Genomic DNA, 19,661 nt, shown 5'->3' with positions numbered 1-19,661 from the left:
GGTAGATGAGATACCTTCTTTACAGCTATTTCCTACATGGAAGGAAGTGGGTGGGGAGAGTTAGAGTAACATTTTAAGCTTCAGAACTGACTTCAGGGAAAAGAGATTCTGGTTTCTATGATTTGCCTTGGAAGAGAATGAGGCTGAGAGATAGGAAGGCAGAAGGTCAGAGAGAAACTTTGTTTCTGAGACTGCTTCTGATATCTTACTTTTGGGGGTATCATTTTCTGAGCCCCAAGACATACATACACAAGACTTAAAATCTTTTTAAAACAAAGTAAAAATTGTAGTTTTTTCATGATTCTTTTCAATGTAACATTATATCATGCATCGTACGTAGTCTAAATGACCTGTCACCATGATTAGCCCCAACTGTAATTTACTTAATCACTTCTATATTGTTGCCTTATAACATTTTGAATGTTCAATATTTAAGTTGTAACTTAGTATTAGCATTTTAGGAAACAACATTTAATATCAATTAGTGAAAATATATAACATAAGTAATTTAATTTCCTACTACAATGCCGGTATGTGAATGATTTAATTTCCTAACACAATAGCTGTATATGAACGCAAAACCTGTCTCAGAAAACAAAACCACAAGGTATGGCCATATTAACTGCTTTTTCCTGTACCACTGTGCCAACAACAGAGGCATGTCTTGAGAAAGCATGACTCAGTGTAATCCCTAAGGGAGCTATAGTAATAAAGCATTCCAACAAATCAAGCTCTGTCCCAAATGCAGGGTCTGTCCCCTGACCAGGAAGAATGGAAGATGATATACTTCTTTCTTGGTTTTGGAAGCGATTTTCATCTGATTGCCTTCAGTTCCAACCACGTTCCACTGTGAAGGTTGAGGAACTGGGAGGATTTCACCTAAATATCATCACTATTATCCTTCTAGGTATCCAGTGTTCCACCCTCTAAGGTGAAGGGCTTCTGAGTCCTCTGGAAAACTGAAATGCGAGTTACCCACACAGGACCTCAGTTATTAAATTGTAGTCTATAACTTATCCTTACATAGTATAGCACATGCATTTGATATATATGTGCGTGTGTATGACGGCTTTAATGCACATTACTAGGATGGATGGCTGCCCAATCTCAAAAAATACTCTAGGGATGGCGAGTTAGTATATTAAAAGTCACAATTCAGGGACTGTTACTACAAGCATTTCACCTACCTTTATGTATCAATGCGGAGCTTTTGTTAATTATCATGATGAATGTACAAATAGGTGCTCATTGTAAGGCCGGTTGCCTTGCTAGGGGCTCGGACACACCCACGCATCTCCGCGCCCAAAACCTGCGTCACAACTCTGCGCCCGGCACCGGGCTCTGCACTCGGCACCCAGCTCTGCCACTAGCTCTCCTGGCATGGCAACACACCCACCTCTGCACTCAGCACCCAGCCCTGCACTCGGCACTGAGCTCTGCACTCAGTACCTCGCTCAGCGGAGTCTGCCCAGCAGCCCGCCGGCCAATGGCAGCTCGTCCCATCTCAATCCCGCTCCCCCATGACCAATCAGAGCACCCTGCTCTTTCCCACTCGCTGTAGCTTTAAAAACCCTGCAAGGCAGCAGGACTTCTCTGGCTCCCCTTTCCCGGACCATAGAACCTCGTCTGGGAGCTGAATAAATTGACATTTAATTTTCTTATACTGGCCTCAATTTCCTCAATTTAAACTCGGCAATAACCCTTACACTCATTGCTGAAATTCTGGTGTTCAAGGTGTATGTCTTAGTCTATTTTTGTGTTGTTATAAAGGAGTACGTACCTAAGGCTAGGTAATTTATAAAGAAAAGACGTTTATTTGGCCCACAGTTCTGTAGGCTGTACAAGAGGGATGGTGCCAGCATTTGCTTCTGTTGAAGCCTCAGGCCACTTGCACCCATGGCAGAAGGTGAAGGGAGGCTGGCATTGTGCGGAGATCACAAGGTAAGAGAGGAAGCAAATGAGAGGGGAGTTTACAGCCCTTTTTTGAAAAGCAACCAGTTCCCTATGGGAACTAAGAGAGGAATAAATCACTCATTATCCTGAGGATGGGACCAAGCCATTAATGACAGGTCTGCCCTCATCATCCAAACACCTCCATTGGGTTCCACCTTTGACATTGGAGGTCAAATTTTACCATAAGGTTTGGGGGACAAAAATCCAAACTATATAATATGTGGATGGACTAAAAATATTGTGAAGATCCCTTCCATCTTCAGGTGAATAGAATCCAGCTAGCCCAGACATCTGGATCTTTTATAATGGTATTTGAAGCTCGGTTCTGAAACAATGTCCAGGTACTAATTTACTAGATTCTGGTTGTTGGACACCAACTGTAAAGTTGCTGCCCCCTAACTTTAAAACGTTGCTGCTCTTCTCAAGTGTGAGGTCTGGTGATGGTACCTAAAAAGAGGGACTTGGGACTTCCTTGAGGTTATGGTAAAGCTGTCAAACCAATCTGGGGTCTGCTAACCCAGTGCAGCAAAGCCAAACAGTGACAATGGGATGGAGATGATAGAAAATAAGGTATTTATTGCAGGATACCAAGCAAGAAGATTCAGGCAGCTTATGTTTAAGACCTGAACTCTCAGATGGTTTAAAAGTAGGGGTTTATCAAGATAGGGAGGCAGAGGTTACAGAAAAAGTTATAAATCGATACACTGAGACTATACATTGGTTTGACCTAAAAATGTGGGACATCTTGAAGCAGGGGCCTGTAGGTCAAAGACAGATTCAAAGACTTTCTGAATTGTGATTGATCAAGAAGCAAAGCTGTGTCTAAAAATTTGAGGTCAGCAGAAAAGAATTTTAGCTTTAGCTCATGGGTTTAACTTCCTCCATCAGAAAGAAATTTAGAACAAGGAACAGAGATCATAGTTCAGTCCTCAGTTCCCCCTTATGTGAGGTCTGTGCGCCAATGGATCCATTTGGTGGGAGTCTGGGTTTCTATAAACAAACTCAGGAAGATAGGTTAAGATGTTATCTTCAGTTTCTATAGGGAACAAAACATCTTGTGATGCTAACTTCTTTAGCAATTGTTTCAGGCTACCTTTCCCTTTCTGCTTATCAAGTTGCTCATTTACTTCCCTGGGCTAGCTAGGTGTGAATTTCCCTAAAAGGAACTCAAGATGTTCCTTTATTATCATGTTTTGGTGGTGGGGGGGTGAGCTGCAGGCCTCTAAGAGGGGTACCTGCTCTATCTCAATTGTGTGACTGTTTTTTTAGCAATCTGACATTGTTTTCAGTGAAAACTGTTGGGGAGGTTTCTGGGAGGAGTCTTGTAACCTTAGTCGGCTTCCAAGCATTTTGAAACTGCTGATAACCAAAAGAATCTGATAATTTTGACTGGCAAAATTGAGTTAGGTTAATTCACAACAAAGCCTGAGAAAAGTCTCTTGGGCCACTGGAGACAGCACTGAATAACATTAAGGAGGCAGTACGCTGCTAAGGATGGGAGCTTCTTACCAGTTTCTAGTATGAAAAACTATTGATGTCATTCTTCGGCACAAGAGACATGATTCTCACTTGAATGGATCCGGAAGTTTGGAGCTTCTGACTTAGTGACCATGCTGTTGTCATGGGCTGACAGTATAAAGTGCTACTCCAGTGAGGGCTGGCTGTTCCCTGGATTATGACTTACCTTCAGCTTGCATGGTTCCTGCAAGTCTGCAGCACACTGCCCCTCAGCCCCATGAACATCTTACCTCATTTTAGTTCCTTTGTCTCTCTTCAACTGGAAAATTTTAACTAGACTTGGTGGTGGGGAAATAAGAAGTTTTTGTTCTTATGCTTCTTGCCTTCTTCCTTGCTTTGAATCTCTTCACAGATTGCCTCTTGATATTCAGAAACACAAGCATTTGAAATTTTAAATAGTCTTTCCTGGTATTCAGCTTTAACAACGTTATGCTGAAAATCATCCTGCCCCGTGATTTAGCTTGAATGATGTAGACCAGAATATGCCACCCAAAAATATGCCTCTTTAGAGTAAGAATTATTTTGAGAAACAGCAGACACAGGAGAAGCTCTGAAAAGAAAGGAGAAGTAAACCCTTTTTTATGGCAAATTTGCATTTATGAAAGAAATCTCCATTTGTTAAGTGTGTCTCCCTCTCCGCATAAGAAAGAGAAAGATGGGTAAATCACTAAAGACTGTTATCAGTGGAGAAGGTACTGACCTATGTCTGCATTACAAAACTTACTCTTCTTTACTCTGCTTTTCCTAGCCACCTTCTCCTCCCTGACAGGGTTCTCTGTTTTGTCTTTAGCCGAAGATAGTATTTATGCCTGAATTCTAAGCTCTTTCTTTGAGATTTCCTCATTTTTCCCTTGGTGTCTCTCATGTATACATTTATTGTAGGGTATGAAGCAAGAAGTTTCAGGCAGCTCGTGTTTGAAACCTTAAGTCTCCTGATTTAAATGTAGTTTATAAAGATTGGGGGGACGGGGGTGGGGGGGGAGGCAGAGGTTACAGAAAAAGTCATTATATACATGTTATACATGTTAATGAACTTCCGTTTGTTTTTCTTTTGTAACTGTCTTTTTATATTGGGGCCCCAGCTGAGAATTTACAAGGGTAGAGGAAAAATTATTTTCTCTGTTCCTATAATGGGCCCATGAAGAAATACCATGAAAAAGAGACTTACTGATTATATATATATACATATATATATACCCCAAACCTTATCTCAAATCCCTAGAATAAGATACGTGTAGAAAGCTAGAATTTTGGGCAACTTTCTGAAAAAATAATATGGTAGATATTATGTGTGCAGGGAAGCTTAAACTTCTCTGAAGTTTTAATAATTGAGTCTGTCTAAATAAACTGACAATAAACAGATTAACAGGATAAAAGACACAAACATATTAACAAGCAAATGTACAGTAGTCACAAAAAGTATGAAAACTCAAAGACAGTTCAGATGGTTGAAGCTTAAATCCCCTCTTATAAACCAAAAGTAAAATCCTAAGCCCCCTCAGCTAACTAAACGTGTAATTGCCTGGTGAGCTTTTCCTGTCTATTACATGGACAATATTAATTCACTGCGATTGTGGTATTGTAGCAAGCAAATAGTTTAATTGACATGAGGCAGACCACACAGAAGAACTGCAGTTATCACTCATATCAGCCTCCGTAAAGGCTCAGAGGTTAGAGTTTTTCAAAGATAGTTTGGTAGGCAGGGGACTAATAAATGGGTGCTGCTGATTAGCTGGGAATGCAATCATAGGGGCATGGAAAATAGTCATTGTGTGCTGGAGGGGCACTCTGTAAACAGCCACAGGACCAGTTGAGTCCTGAGTCTGGGTGTGGTGAGTGGTTGCCAGAATGCAAAAGTCTGAAAAACATCTCAAAAAAGCAATCTTAGGTTCTACAATAGTGATGCTATCTAAAGGAGCAGTAAGTCACAAATCTTGTGACCTCCAGCCAGCTGACTCTTGAGCAATAATGGATTATAGAGAGTAGATCTTAGCAGAATTCAGTCCCATTTCATGGTTAGCTTGGCCTACACTGAAGAATGAGTAAAAACAGCCAGGTTGTGAGGCTAGACGCAAATTGGAATCAGCCATGCTAGATTTCTCTGTCATAATCTTTGCAAAGGCAGTTTCAATCAAAACCTCTCTAGTCTAGGGAGATCCCAGAGAAACCTGAAAAACTGAATTCCCAGCTATGATGGGAATGAAGATCTGATATGCCTCATCATACCCCCACCCTTTGGAGTGTAGGCACAACTGGCCAGCGTTAACATTAAAATTGAGATCACCAAACTGAGTGGACAGACTATGGCAATAAGACACCAAATTCCAACCTGACTGGTATAGCATCACGTGAAGGAAGTGAACATATTTTACTTTAAAATACATTTCTTTAACATATTTTGAAATGGCAAAATTTTCACTTGTAGAGTGAAATCTCCATTAACAGAGTCAGGCCTTCTCTTTCTAGGCTTTTCTTGGATCTAGATGAGATTAACGGAGAGTCTGACACCTTTAAAGTCTGAAAAGAGACATTTATCATCTATTCTCTCTGAAGACTGCTATCTATGAGGCTTCATCTACACACCAAAACCCTTGACCTTCACAACTGCCCTTATCTTTCCCCAAGCATTTGTTTCCTACTGACTTCAAGTCTTTATATAAAACTTAACTCTTTCAACCAACGGCCAATCAGAAAATCTTTAAATTTACCTATGACCTATAAGCACCTCCTCAACCCTGCCTTCAAGATATCCTACCACTTTAGGCCGATCCAATGTATACCTTCTATATATTGATTTATAATTTTACCTAAAATTCCTGTCTCCCTAGAATGTATAAAATCAAATTGTAACCTGACCAGCTCAGTCACACTTTTGAAAAAGCTCTTGAGACGATTCTCAGGCCATGGTCACTCACATTGGCTCAGAATAAATCTCAACACTTTTCATGGGGGAAAGAAAAGTGGAAGATATAGACGATTTTTGAGGAGGAATACGTGATATTTTAAAGGAGATAAATGGGCTTGAAGAACAGACAATAGCCTGGGAAAATGTCTTTATGGGCTCCAAGTGTGGAGTCAGCTCCAATCTTCTTTCCTATGAGTTAGTCTCCTCTGTTTGATGAAATTACGGGGGTGAAGGGGTGGGGTGGGGCAAGACAACTGAATGTCTTCTGGAAGAAATTCTTAGTCAAATAAGGAACTCAGAATTTGGGGTTCCTCAGGTCCTCTCAGTTGGAAGTTCAAAGCAGCATATTTCAGCATTTCATTTTCTGAGCCCCAACATGTGAGACCCTGCAGCAGAAAGTAGGTCACGCTCCCTATCATACTAATATTATTAAATCAATCATACTAATATTTCTGGTATATAACATATAAATATGCACCCACATTGTGATAAATCAAGACTTAAAAGTAGCCTCATATTACTCCAGGTCAGGTTTAGAAGCCAAATGAGCTAGGAGTTATTTCGATTTTTCTGAGCTTTTGAATGTGAAACAGCACATCGGGATTATGAATCTGTATTATCTCATCCTGGCAATAAACTCTAAGTCTGCCATTTTGCTCTTTCTTTGGCATTTCTTCAGTGTCATCAGTCAGGAAAGAGGCTGTTCTCCCATTAGACCCAGGAGATTTAGGAAGCAGTTGAACACAGACTCAAAAACCTATCTGATGGAAGCGTGATTCCCTTTATATACCAGAGGATATGCAATGCATGTAAATTAGCCTGATGTATTCTTTTGTAGCAGGATGTGAACATTCACTCTTATTGTGGAAAAAATAGTCATTTGGTTCTTCTTTTCTCTGAAGCAGTAGAAAGATGGAATGTAAATATTTCCTTTCCCAGGGACGGTTTCAGGATGAAGTGATGCAGTTATTTGGTTGCTAATGATATTGATAGGCTATCAAAAACTATTGAGAAAAGAACAGGAGTAGAGCCTGGGCAAGGCAAAAGGCAGAGGATATGGAATCTGTAGGACCTGAGGGAGAGAGAGTTGTGGTGACCTTCAGAGCAGAGGGCGCTTGCCCACTGCTCCCAGGCAGGACCCTGAGGACCTGGAGGATATAAGGAAATTGCTTATGCTGTACCAGAAAGCTAGTCTAGACCTGAGATACTCTGTTTCCTGGAGAGTAGTAACAAACTCCCTGCAAGGCAAGGAACCACAGGAGAGACAGACCTGAGCAAGCCCAGCAAACAGGGATAATGGGTATTTCTGGGTGAATTCGGTTTCACGGACAATTGAGTATCACAACTCCTCAGCCCCTTCCCCTTTGTTCCAACTGCGTGAGGCCTGGATGAATGACATAACCTCAAGAGTTAGTGGGGAAGGTTGTCTCAAAAATGAAGGGCTATATTTCCCACGAATTCAGCAGGACAGGGGTTCAGAATAAAAATTAAAACAGATTTACAGTAAAGATATTTCTCGCACACCCAAGTTTGCAATCTGAGGTCAACGACCACTACAATTTAATTAGGATATTAAATGTTACTGTTTTTATAGTATGTTTGGTTATAACGGCAACTGATGGTCCTTAAAAACAAAATTTTAGAATGTCTTTCTGGCTTGTTTAATTCTGAGAAAAAGATGCCAAAATGATGTACTGGTAGGTTCACCACACGTACACACACACAGAGACACGTAAGCACTACACACAGAAAACAACTCTAAATATAAAAATATATAAAGATTTAGGCATTGAAACTGAGCTTTTTTTCTATTTTTAAAAATTCTATGTACTATGAGTATTTTATGATAGAAAAGAATTGGCATATGAATACTAATGTAAGTATCTATAAATTAAGATTATTAAAGGAGAATGCTCCATAGACTTTAAGTCCTAGAAGAGACTTAGAGAAATGTAGTCCCATTTTACAGATAAGAAGAAGGCTCTCACGGCCGGGCGCGGTGGCTCAAGCCTGTAATCCCAGCACTGTGGGAGGCCGAGGTGGGTGGATCACGAGGTCAAGAGATCGAGACCATCCTGGTCAACATGGTGAAACCCCGTCTCTACTAAAAATACAAAAAATTAGCTGGGCATGGTGGCGCGTGCCTGTAATCCTAGCGACTCAGGAGGCTGGGGCAGGAGAATTGCCTGAACCCGGGAGGTGGATGTTGCGGTGAGCCGAGATCACGCCATTGCACTCCAGCCTGGGTAACAAGAGGGAAACTCCGTCTCAAAAAAAAAAGAATAAGGCTCTCACATAGTATAAAGTACATGTGGTGATTTTAAAATATTGCTCCCAAATTCTTTGTCACGTCACCCATTGAGAGGTGGGGAGCTAGGTCCCATTGCTTTGAATTTGGGTGACTTGCAACTGCTTGGCTCAATAGAGTATGGGAGAAGTAATACTACATGATTTCTGAGGCTATGTCATAAATACCCCTGCAGTTTCCACAGGTTCTACACTCACCCTGGAGGAAGCCAGATGTCATATTAGAACTGTTGTCTTTAAACTGCCAGCCGAAAAAGTCATGTGCAGGTGTCCTAGACGATGGCCCAAACTGAGCTCCCAGTCAGCTACGAGCACTAACTACTAGAGTGAGGCATTTGGAGTATCCAGCCTAGCTGAGCCATCAGAAGAAAGACTGCAATGGTAGAAGAAACTCCAGGTGAAAACCATCCAACCTAAGCCTTTCCCAAATGTCTGATGCAGAAAATTTGAGCAAAATAAAAAGGTTGTTTTAAGCCACTAAGTTTTGTAGTAATAATAACTAGAATATCCAAGGGTCATAGAGCTAAGAGACTTAATAATGGGACTCGGGCTAGAACCCCACTTTTCCTTCTCACCCGGGGTATTCCTGTGGCCCAGCGTAATCTAATGAGAAGAGACTGGATCGAGACAGAGATACATATTTACGTAGTCATAGTTTATTCCTAACTTTGGCACTGTTGTTAAATTCTGTAATATTCTTTGAGTACCACGGATTGCTCCTACATTGTGTCAGGGACTGTTAAACACAGGGTGACATTAAAAGAGGATACAATAGGTGGGGGAGAAGTTGTCAAATTCACCTCATTCCCATATTCCTGGAAAGAAAAAATTGTAACTGCTGGAAAAATGATAGATGTTCACAAAGCATGGGCAAACATTTAGATAAGGGGTAATCCTTACATGATGTTTTAATCATTATACAGTATAGCCATTCCTACTTTTTTTTTCATTAAGACAGGAAATGAAACTAAATAAAATCTGTGAAGCTGTCGGTCATCTTTGGGAAGGCCTCAAGTGAACAAGGGAGAGTCTTGAGCTCGATATCCTTCCATCGTGGAAGCATTCATACCAGGGGAATTGACTAACGCTTTGCAGTGGGTTGAATGACGGCTTCCAATGAGATCTGTCCATGCCTTAGTCTTCAGAACCTGTGAATGTGACCTTATGAGGAAAAATGGATTTTACAGATGTAATTAAGTTAGGAATCTTGAGATGATATCATCCTGGATTATCCAGGGGGGTCCTAAATCAGATGAAAAATGTCCTCATAAACAATTTCAGAGAGAGTGAAACCTGCAGACACCTTGATTTCAGGCTTCTAGCCTCCAGAACTGTGAGATAATAAATAAATTTCTGTTGGTTTATGTCTCCAAACCTGGGGCAATGTTTTACAGTAGCTCCAGGGATCTAATAAAAGCTCCTTAAAAGAGAGTTGTAAGAGCCCTGGAAGAACAAGGCTGTCCTCTCAGGGTATCAACAGTGGCTATAGCACTACGGCCACATAAGCAGATGTGGGTCAGCAGTCAAACTCATACTGGTAGTTTCTCAGCGAAAGTCAGACATTTCACAGGCTGTTTTATTCCAGAGACATTACTGATTCGGACATGCTGATCACGTGCTATGTTGTTGGTTAGTATGTGTCTGTCACCTCAGCTGAATTGTGAATTTCTAAAGACCAAGGGCCTTTATTTCTTCAGCAAAACTTAATTGAAAGACTGTTACACTCTCCACTCTTTGCTAGGCGCTGTGGCAAGATGCTGAGTAACACATAGTTATTGCTGTCAAGATGCCAGCCGACCTTGGGTGATACACCACTTTGAGTTCAACTAATGTTTGATGGAGGAAATAAATACGGATAAAACAGTTTGGAAGAGTAGATAGCTTTGTACTCACAGAGACCTGGGTTCAAGTTGTGTAAACTTAGATAATTTCCGTAACTGAAAAATGGAAAAAAATAATATGTACCTTGCAGGGCTTCTAGGATGATTAGCATATATGTAAAATATAGGTCCTACATAAAATACGTATTCCCAAATGCTTGTGACGTTACTCATGAATGAAGAGCTAATGTGCCAGCAAAGCTTATACCTTGCATCCTTGCATTAATATTTTAGTACATTTTCCATGTGTGTTTACCTCTTTCATTTTTCTCCGGCTTTCTAATGTAGGCAGGGCAGGGATGATTCTCACATGGAACAAAAGAACAAGACACTGAATCCATAAAAGAAGAGGGTGGCAGCAAACTGACACAAGAACAGAAAATCAAACACTGCCTGTCCTCACTCATAGGTGGGTGTTGAACAATGAGAACACACGGACACAGGGAGGGGAGCATCACACACTGAGGTCTGGGGCTGTGGGGGGAACTAGGGGAGGGACAGCAGGGGGTGGGGAGTTGGGGAGGGATAACATGGGGAGAAATGTCAAATATAGGTGATGGGGAGGAAGGCAGCAAACCACATTGCCATGTATGTACCTATGCAACAATCCTGCATGTTCTTCACATGTACCCCAAAACCTAAAACACAATAAAATACATTTTTAAAAAAGAGTGGTAATGGAGCTAGACAGCCCCCCCCAGATTTCCTGTCTCACAGAGCCCTGTATGTCCCACCACAGCCATGCCATTCACCCGATTAAGAAAGCCCCTCAAGGAAAAAGGGTGGTCTGCTCACAATTACGGCTTAAACATGACTCATCTTCCTTAAGAGTAAATTTTACCCAAAAATTTTGGGAACGATATATCTTTAAAATATTGCAACAACACAGCTTCGTTTTAAAGAATGCAAAACTGAATTATAGCAATAAATACTTACCTGCATTGGTCTCTGTTCTAATCATTTAAAAATTCAGTATTTCATTTAACTCTTACAACTTTCCCAAGTAGATTTTATCAGTGTCCTCATTCTACACATTCAGAAACCAAGAAATAAAAGCAGTTAAAAGACCTGCACAAAGCTACAGTTAGTGGCAGAGCTGGGATTTGAACCAAGGAGATTTGGTTCTAGAGGTTCCAATTTTTAATCACTTTGTTATAAATATTTAGACAATTTATTATGAATATTTTAATGAACGTAGGGTACCAGGGCTACAGTTATTTTATTCTGCTATCATTGTGGGCATAGGTAAGGGGAAGATTTTGAGGAGAATTTCAGAAGCACTGTGCTACACAGGCTGTTTACAGAAATGATTTTTAAGGATCAATGGTGTGTGTGTGTGTGTGTGCGTGTGTGTGTGTGTGTGTGTGTGTGTGTGGAGAGAAAGAGAGAGAACACAAGACAGCAAGAGAGCAAGCATTTCACAGTGTGTGCAATTTTAGCTTAATTAGAATAGGAAGACTATTAACAAGTTATTTTTAAATGCACCAAAGATCAGGAGGTAAGTTAGAATTAAATTACACCGTGTGAGGCTGATTGGCAGCCCAGGTAATGTGGGTAAGTTCACAATCTCGTCTTTATCAGCACAGTTTGCAAAGTAGGCCTGAAAGGCATGGCCCCAAACCCAGAGTGTGGAGCTATAATTATTCAGGTAAAAAAAAGAAACTAATTGGAAATGTGATAAGCAATGATGAGCTAGCCTATTTGAGGAGGAAAATGAACAAAACGAGCAGATGCCAACTGTTGTGGCTTCAGTGGAAAAGGACAGATACACTTGTTTAAATGAAAAGTTCCCTGTCACCTGAAGACAGAATTTTCCTTAGGACAGGACCATTAGTGTGTCATTTGCATAAAGAGCTTAAAATAAAAACAGCCACCGCAAATAGGAACTCCTGGGCACAAAAACAGACTGCATTCAAAGGATGCTGACTGGTGCAAAGGACTGAGTCCGTGCTGAGGGCACTTGGAGACTAATTGCCAGTTGGGAATGTTCCTGACCTTGCAGTAGCAAGAACTAAAATAACCCCAGCAAAACAGAGCGTGGAAGAAGGGAGAGGGGTTAGAAGACCTTGGCTCCTGTTTTGGCTGAAGCTCTTGGGCTGGAGCCCAGAGTCCATGTGCATTTGAGGAATAACTTTTCCTCCCTGGGCTCCCTCGTGGCTAACTCCCTCCTCTCCAATGCTAACTGCATCTGCCTCCTCCTTATTCTGGACTGGTGAATCAGACCCTTGAGGTCTCCAGAGGCTCCACGTTGTTACCCCCTCAACCCAGCTTTATCTTGCGTTCAAGGTGGCAGTCTGTGCTCTGCAGTCCAGCTGTTTCAGCTCAAATTCTCATGCTAACGATTGTGGCCCTTAGCAAGACCTTGCTCTCTGCCTCAGTTTCCTCCTCTATAAGATAGGGGTAAGATACTTCACAGGGTTGTTGAGGGCCTTCAAGCAGATAAAAAAGGTAAAAGTATAGTGCTTGGCCTTTACCAAGTGCTCAATAAATGTTAGCAATTAATATGAATTTTCCCCCTTGGGTAGAGCTCCCTAATTTCAGTCATTTGCATTCACACCTCCTGTAGTTGCCATGAATAAGTATCATTTACTTAATGTATTTTAAAAATCAATTCAAATTTTTAATCTCAGCCATATTTCAAGCAACATTATTTGTGAAAGCCCAGGCTTACCTACTGTGATAATGAATTTTTCTAATACATGTTAATGATCCACTAAAATAAAGGTGGATCTATTTTTATAAAGGTGGCACAATCTTAAATCATCTCAGATACAAGTACACATTTCACACATTAGGAAACGCAGTCTACACACATTCACTCATCTTCCATTGTTCTCTCAGCAAGCATCTAGACAACACTTATCATGTGAATGCAGAGGAAGTCAGGCAATCCATGTGGAAAAGCATCCTTCCTGCCTCCACTGAGCAGAGACCCAGAGAGCGATGACAACAGGGATGCAGCAGCAGGGCTCTTCTTCATGGGGTTGCCATTTGGTCTTGCTTGGGCTGGTCGATCCCTCAGGAAACAGCAGGAAATAAAGAACCAAGCATGTCAGGTTTTCCAAATTCCAGTTCCAAGACAACTTGGCCTTGCCTCTAGACTCTACCTGCTGAGACCTGAGCTTCTCATTTGAGCTCTCTGACCACACGATTCCTCGTCTGTTAAATGGGCATACTATGTACTTCACCAAGCTAGTGGTGGATCCGATCCAATGACACAGCGAGTACTCGGTGAGTGAGCGTTCTCAGATTATCAGTGCTCACACAGGACACGCACTTTCCTGTCCTGCAGACCTGGGGAATGTGCCCATTCTCCTCTGCTGTAAATGTTCTCTAGGTTTTACCTAAAAATCGGCGTCTTTGCCCAAGCAGTCCTTGGCATACTAAACCAACTTAACATAGGCCAGTGTGTAGTGAAGGCTTTCCAAAAAGTTCAAGAGCCATCTTCAAAAGCCTAGTGTGTCTTCTTGCCACATTGTATCTTGTATAGGATGAGGCTTGTAAAATCTCATTTTATACATGATGAAACCGAGGCATGGAGAGGTTAAGTAATTCTCGGAGATCACAAAGCTGCTAAATGGAGGAGCAAGTGACCTCTACAGCTAGTCACGACTAAAATTGCTACTAGTAAAGACAAGACTGTAACTAACGCCCACAGTAGGACCACATCATCTAGCTCAGTAATTATCCACTGAGAGGGACTTTGTCTTTCAGGGGACATTTGGCAAGATCGGGAAAAATTTTTGGTTGTCACAGCTGTGGGGTGGGTGCTACTGGCATCTAGTGGGTGGAGGCCGGGGATGTTCTAAACACCCCGCAGTCCACAGGACGGCTTCCCTCCTCCCAACACACAATCATCCAATGCAAAAATAAGTCAGCAGTGCTCAGGTTGAAATACCCTGGTGCAGGCACTATGACATTACCTATTTGGAGCTCAGCTGATAACAGAGAAAAGCCACAGAATCTCTCAGATTCCAAAACACGTAGCATGAAGTTCACGCAGAAAATCTCATGCCCTTTGTCACAAGGAATGACCTGGAGCCAATTTCCTGAGGCATATTCGTCTCACCATTCAGGTTATTCGATTAAAAGCACCAAATGGATGTGGTATCTGGGCAGAAAAGGGAAGCATGGAATATGACAAGAGTCAAGAAGAAAGCCAACAGCTTGCTACCATGAGAAATGGAGAAAACAGAAGCAGCATTGGCTGTGAAAATCCCTGCAAGAAACAGCCATGTGGATAGAGACAGCGCCTGAGACTGTGGGGAGAGGTCTTCTGGACATTCGGAGGGACATTATGCCACAATGCCAGCATGGCGAACAGGGCATGAGCGGCATCCGCTTCATCTCATATTACTGAGCTTCTGTGACTCTTGTTTTTTGAGATGGAGTCTCACTCTGTCTCCCAGGCTGGAGTGCAGTGGCGCGATCTCAGCTGACTGCAACCTTCGGCTCCTGGGTTCAAGCGATTCCCCTGCCTCGGCCTCCCAAGTAGTCGGGACTATAGGTGCACGCCACCACGCCCAGCGAATTTTTTTTTTTTTTGTATATTTAGTAGAGATGGGGTTTCTCCATGTTAGACAGGATGGTCTCGATCTCTTGACCTTGTGATCCACTCGCCTTGGCCTCCCAAAGTGCTGGGATTATAGAGGTGAGCCAGCGTGCCTGGCCTTCTGTGACTTTTTTTTAAGGAGTGTGAGACTGTCAGTTGAGGAAGACGGTAAGTATGAAAAAGTTGGAGATGATTTATCTGGTCATGTTTTCTACATAAGTTGCAAAATAACCAAATGAGGCAAATGGAATGGGAACAGGAGGCACGACGCTCACCTGAGTATTTTGCTTTATTCGCTCTAATAAACATTTTATTCATATAAAAGACAAACAATGCATAGAACGAAAATAAGTGCTTGAGAATTTTGATATAAAAAGAGTATATAACATTCACATTCCTATTTTAATACATGAGTACAGCTGAAGTGTTCCATAAAAGAATAAAACTTCCTTTTTATGTATAGTAGTGAAAAAAGTCAGTATTTTTAGGAACTACAGAATGTTATTCCTTGGTCTTTTTTCTTGAATAAGAAAAAAAACATAAATAAAACACGCCACAGTATCGTCTGACACTACATTCCAGTTTATGCTGATGATAACCCAGAAGTGAGAATACTCTTTTGAATCTTGAATGTCTCATGAATGGGCCAGTATTCTAGAAACTCACCACTAGAGGTCAATGAGCAACAGCTATTGGGATGGTATCAGCATGCCCAACGGTGCAAGTGGAATTTCTAGGCACATCTATGCGACTGTGGCCACACTGGCTTTAACTCTCAGCCCACCCACACGGAGCAGGGTGCCCAGAGGTTCCGCCTAATTCCAAACTTTTGCATGTATCCTAAAATCTCAATAAAATGAGACCTTCCAGCATCCAAACAGAGCTGATTTTCTCACTGCCAGTCCCTCTCTAATATTCCTATTTGGCTGAAAATAAGTAGCTTCAAAAACAGTTTTAAAAAAGAGATTACTTGCAGCATTGACACTTCTTTGTTGGTTAACAAGTTTCCTATGGAGTATTAAAGCTCACACTTTGTTCTTGTCCTTGTGGACACAAATTTCCTAACTGCAAAATGGGACTTATGTGTCCCACATTCAAGTCCTCCAGCGATTTCTGCAAAGGTAGGGAAGGCTGGCGTGATGGAGAGAGAACAGTAACCACGAGAAAAGCTTCTTGGAGTAAAGGGCTCCTCTCTCCAATGCAGAGGGTAAAACTATTACCATAGAAGCAAAAGAGACTTGGGCTAACTGGGACCCTTAGAGGAGTTCCCCTTTAGTCCAATAAAAGACCAACTTCAAATCTTAACACCAGACAAGGTAGTCAGAATCATATCTAGCCAGAGAATAAATGCTAAGGGACCTTGGTTAGGTGCAGATTTAAAAGGGACCTCGGTTAGGTGCAGATTTACAAGGGACCTCGGTTAGGTGCAGATTTAATTCCTGAACTAGGGTCAGGTAGGCACTGGGAAGAGCTAATGTTTACAGTGAGGAGTGAGGCAGCTTTGTAAGCATCTCCACACCTTCACATTTTGTGAACGTGGACTGGAGAGAACTGAAAACCATCTGCCATCCTCACCTGGGGATCCAGATTTTTCTGCAAAATCTCCAAATATCTATAATACGGCTTCACTTTTTAAAACGCTGAGCTGACCAAACAACACATATGTTTAGAGTTCCCAAGGTCTTAGTCCTGACAGTGATAGTATTGCTCAGTTCAAGGCCTCTTCATGCGGCCACACTGTGCTTGAACACTCAGGAGCCCAGAAAGATGGAACCTGTTGATTGGTGTTTCAATAAAAAACTAGAGAATCAAGTCAAACGTAATGAAAAAAGTAATGAAAAAGATGAAGCCTTGAGTGGGGATTTGCTCCTTTTTAGGAAAGGATGAAGGCTGGAGCAGAGACTAGTAATGTAAGTTTAGGGGGAATATGAAAAAAAGACCTATTTTTCATTAGTAGATGGTGGGGCAACTGCATGGATGGGGAAATCTGTTCTGATTTTTCTGCAACCCGGGAAGGTAAAAAGTGGGGCTCACAACCTTTAAGGTATTAAAAGATGGGGTGGAGTTTCTAAACTATGCTGAGAGAGAGTTTCTAAGGGAGCCCCTCAGATGTGGTGCCTGGAGCTTAACTGAAAAGTCCAGGAGAAACAAAGGCACACAGGAACCCCAGGAACACTGGTCCCCAAACAGTGCCACTGTACTTAGTTCCATGGCCAGAAGAGAACCCCTAGGCAGGGAATGATTATTTTGCAAAAGCAAGTGCCACGTGGTTAAAGCTGGCTGTGAGACATGAGCCTCTTTCCCCGTGCAAAGTTCCCTGTTTTACAAAGAACCACCGCATGTGTGATTGTCAAATGCTAATGCTGTCATGGGTCCCTTCCTTCTTAGCTTGGTTCTGGAGCTCTCCAATAAAACCAATTTCCTGGGAATATCTGATCTTTTTCCTTGTCTCTTTTCAAGGTATGGCTATATATATATATATATATAGATATAGAAATATATAGATATATATATATATAAAACATAGCTATTCATATTTATATACAGGCAATAATAAAGTGCAAATGTTATTGGCTATTGTAAAAATCAATCTCATTTCCTGAGGAAGTGCTAACACAGCTTATCCTATGACGACGTCAAAGGCGTAGAATGCTCTATGTCACCCACTCCCTGCTGCTGCTGTTTTGGCCTAGCCCCACAGCTCACAGGGAGGGGAGTGACCCTCTTGGTTTTCCAGGAAGCATCAGTTCAGGGGCAGCTTCCTGCTGCCTCTGTTCTTTGGTGAAAGGGGCAGCCTCTTTGGACTTGGTCCAGCCTGCCCCGGAAGAGCTATTTGGTAGTGTTTAGGGAGCCGTCTTCAGGAATCTTCTCCTCAGAGCAGCTCCTCCCCGAGAGCCTGTCCAGGTGCTCCAGCTCACTGAAGCGTTCCGCCACACACTGGGCTGTGAGACGGGCCTCCGGGTCGTGGTCCCAGCACTCAGTCAACGTCTCACACACCATCTGGATGCCCTGTAGTGGGAAAGGGCACCATGAGTTGCTGGGCTCCTTGAGGGGCAAGGTGGCCTGCTGACCCTGTTGCTATAGTGAGGGCAGGGTCCAAAAGTACCTGTGCATTTAACGTGTGCTGACGGAGTGCCCTCTGCTGGAGGCCAGCCAGTTCCACGTGGAAAGCGGGGGTTGTGCCGGTGGCAGCCATGATGGAGACCTGCCATACCTGTTGGCTCTGGTACTACCTGATCATAATAGGTGCCTACAGCACAGTGACCCTCTGCTGGGCTTCTGGGGTACACTAACACTCACAATACCTGAAAATTCCCCATGTCGTGGCCCCTAATATCATTTTCACACCTTTCTATTTAGAGAAGTTTTAGGTTCACAGCAAAATTGAGTGGCAAGTGCAGAGCTTTCACAAACCCCTTCCCCACACATCACAGCCTCTCCACCTCGACATCATGTGTCTACATGGTACATCTGTTATGACTGATGAACTGACACTGACACATCATTATCAATCAAATTCATAGTTTACATCAGGGCTCACTCTCGGTGTTGTATATTCCATGGATTTTGACAAATGTATAATGACACATATCTACCATTATAGTATCATACAGAGTAGTTTATCTGACCCTGCCCGCCAGTCCCCTGCATTCCACTTATTCATCCCTCCCTCTATTCCCCTAAACTCCTGGTAACCAGTGATCTTCTACTGTCCCTGTAGTTTTTGCCTTTTCCAGAGTGTCATATAGCTGGGTCACACATACTGTTCTGCCGGAACAGGGCTGACTACCCCAGTCAGAGTTGTATGCAGGCCTCGGCGTTGTTTTATTTGGAAAGACCACACATCTTGTGGCGTGATTCAGGAGCAGCATCTACGAGCTCCCAAGGATGACTTCCGGGATGCTCCATTCCTCTTCCACAACATGAGGTTGGACCCTATGAAACAGCTGCCTTTGTGGGTCAGGCGTGCTGACCCACAGCCATTTCTATGCCATTTCATAGGGCTCACCCCAACCCAATCAAGGCCCCATCCAAGGAGCCCATCCAGGAGATCCTGCCCAGGAAGTGGCAAGAGTTTTCTCTCGCTGGCCTAACTTTCATTTTGCATTGCAAATATTTTTGCTATCATTTCCAATCCTTTTTGGAAATAAAGCAGGCGGGAGTTAAATAAATGCTGTGATAGGTGGAAACAGAGTGTGCTACCCCCAGTTACGAGGTCAACATTGCCAATGGCGAGCCCTCACGCAGGTGGCTGGAGCGGGGTGGACAAATCATTAAACTACCTGGGAGAACTGGCAGTTTCTCCACTTGCCTTCTAATACCAACAACTTTCCAAACACACCTAGGAGCCTCTCTCTCTCCCTCCCCACCCCATGAGTTCATAATGTTAAATTAATTGCATAATTCACCTAATTGACAGCATTGACTGATGGCCCTGTTAAGAGTAGAGTGTTACTGTTGGTATACAAGTAACATTTATTTTATTCTGGCACTGTAATTACAGGCAGTAAATTAAATTAAATATTAAGCATTAACTTGAAATCAA

At 42.4% G+C, this 19,661-nt stretch overlaps 1 protein-coding gene across 2 annotated transcripts in view; it reads right to left on the bottom strand.

The window, feature by feature from the left end:
- Positions 1-15,384: 15,384 nt before the first annotated feature.
- Positions 15,385-19,661, bottom strand: part of TGFBR2 (transforming growth factor beta receptor 2) — an 87,145-nt gene continuing 82,868 nt past the window's right edge. For both annotated transcript variants that reach the window (XM_017521667.2, XM_017521668.2), the window contains one exon: positions 15,385-18,124. In XM_017521667.2, the coding sequence (XP_017377156.1) occupies positions 17,945-18,124 (180 nt within the window). In that variant the 3' untranslated portion in view covers positions 15,385-17,944. The remainder of the gene's footprint in view (positions 18,125-19,661) is intronic.

The sequence above is a fragment of the Cebus imitator genome, unplaced genomic scaffold (assembly GCF_001604975.1).
Source record: "Cebus imitator isolate Cc_AM_T3 unplaced genomic scaffold, Cebus_imitator-1.0 Scaffold21, whole genome shotgun sequence".
Taxonomy (NCBI): domain Eukaryota; kingdom Metazoa; phylum Chordata; class Mammalia; order Primates; family Cebidae; genus Cebus; species Cebus imitator.
The sequence above is the reverse complement of the archived record's forward strand: the minus strand, read 5'-3'. Positions and strand labels throughout refer to the sequence as shown.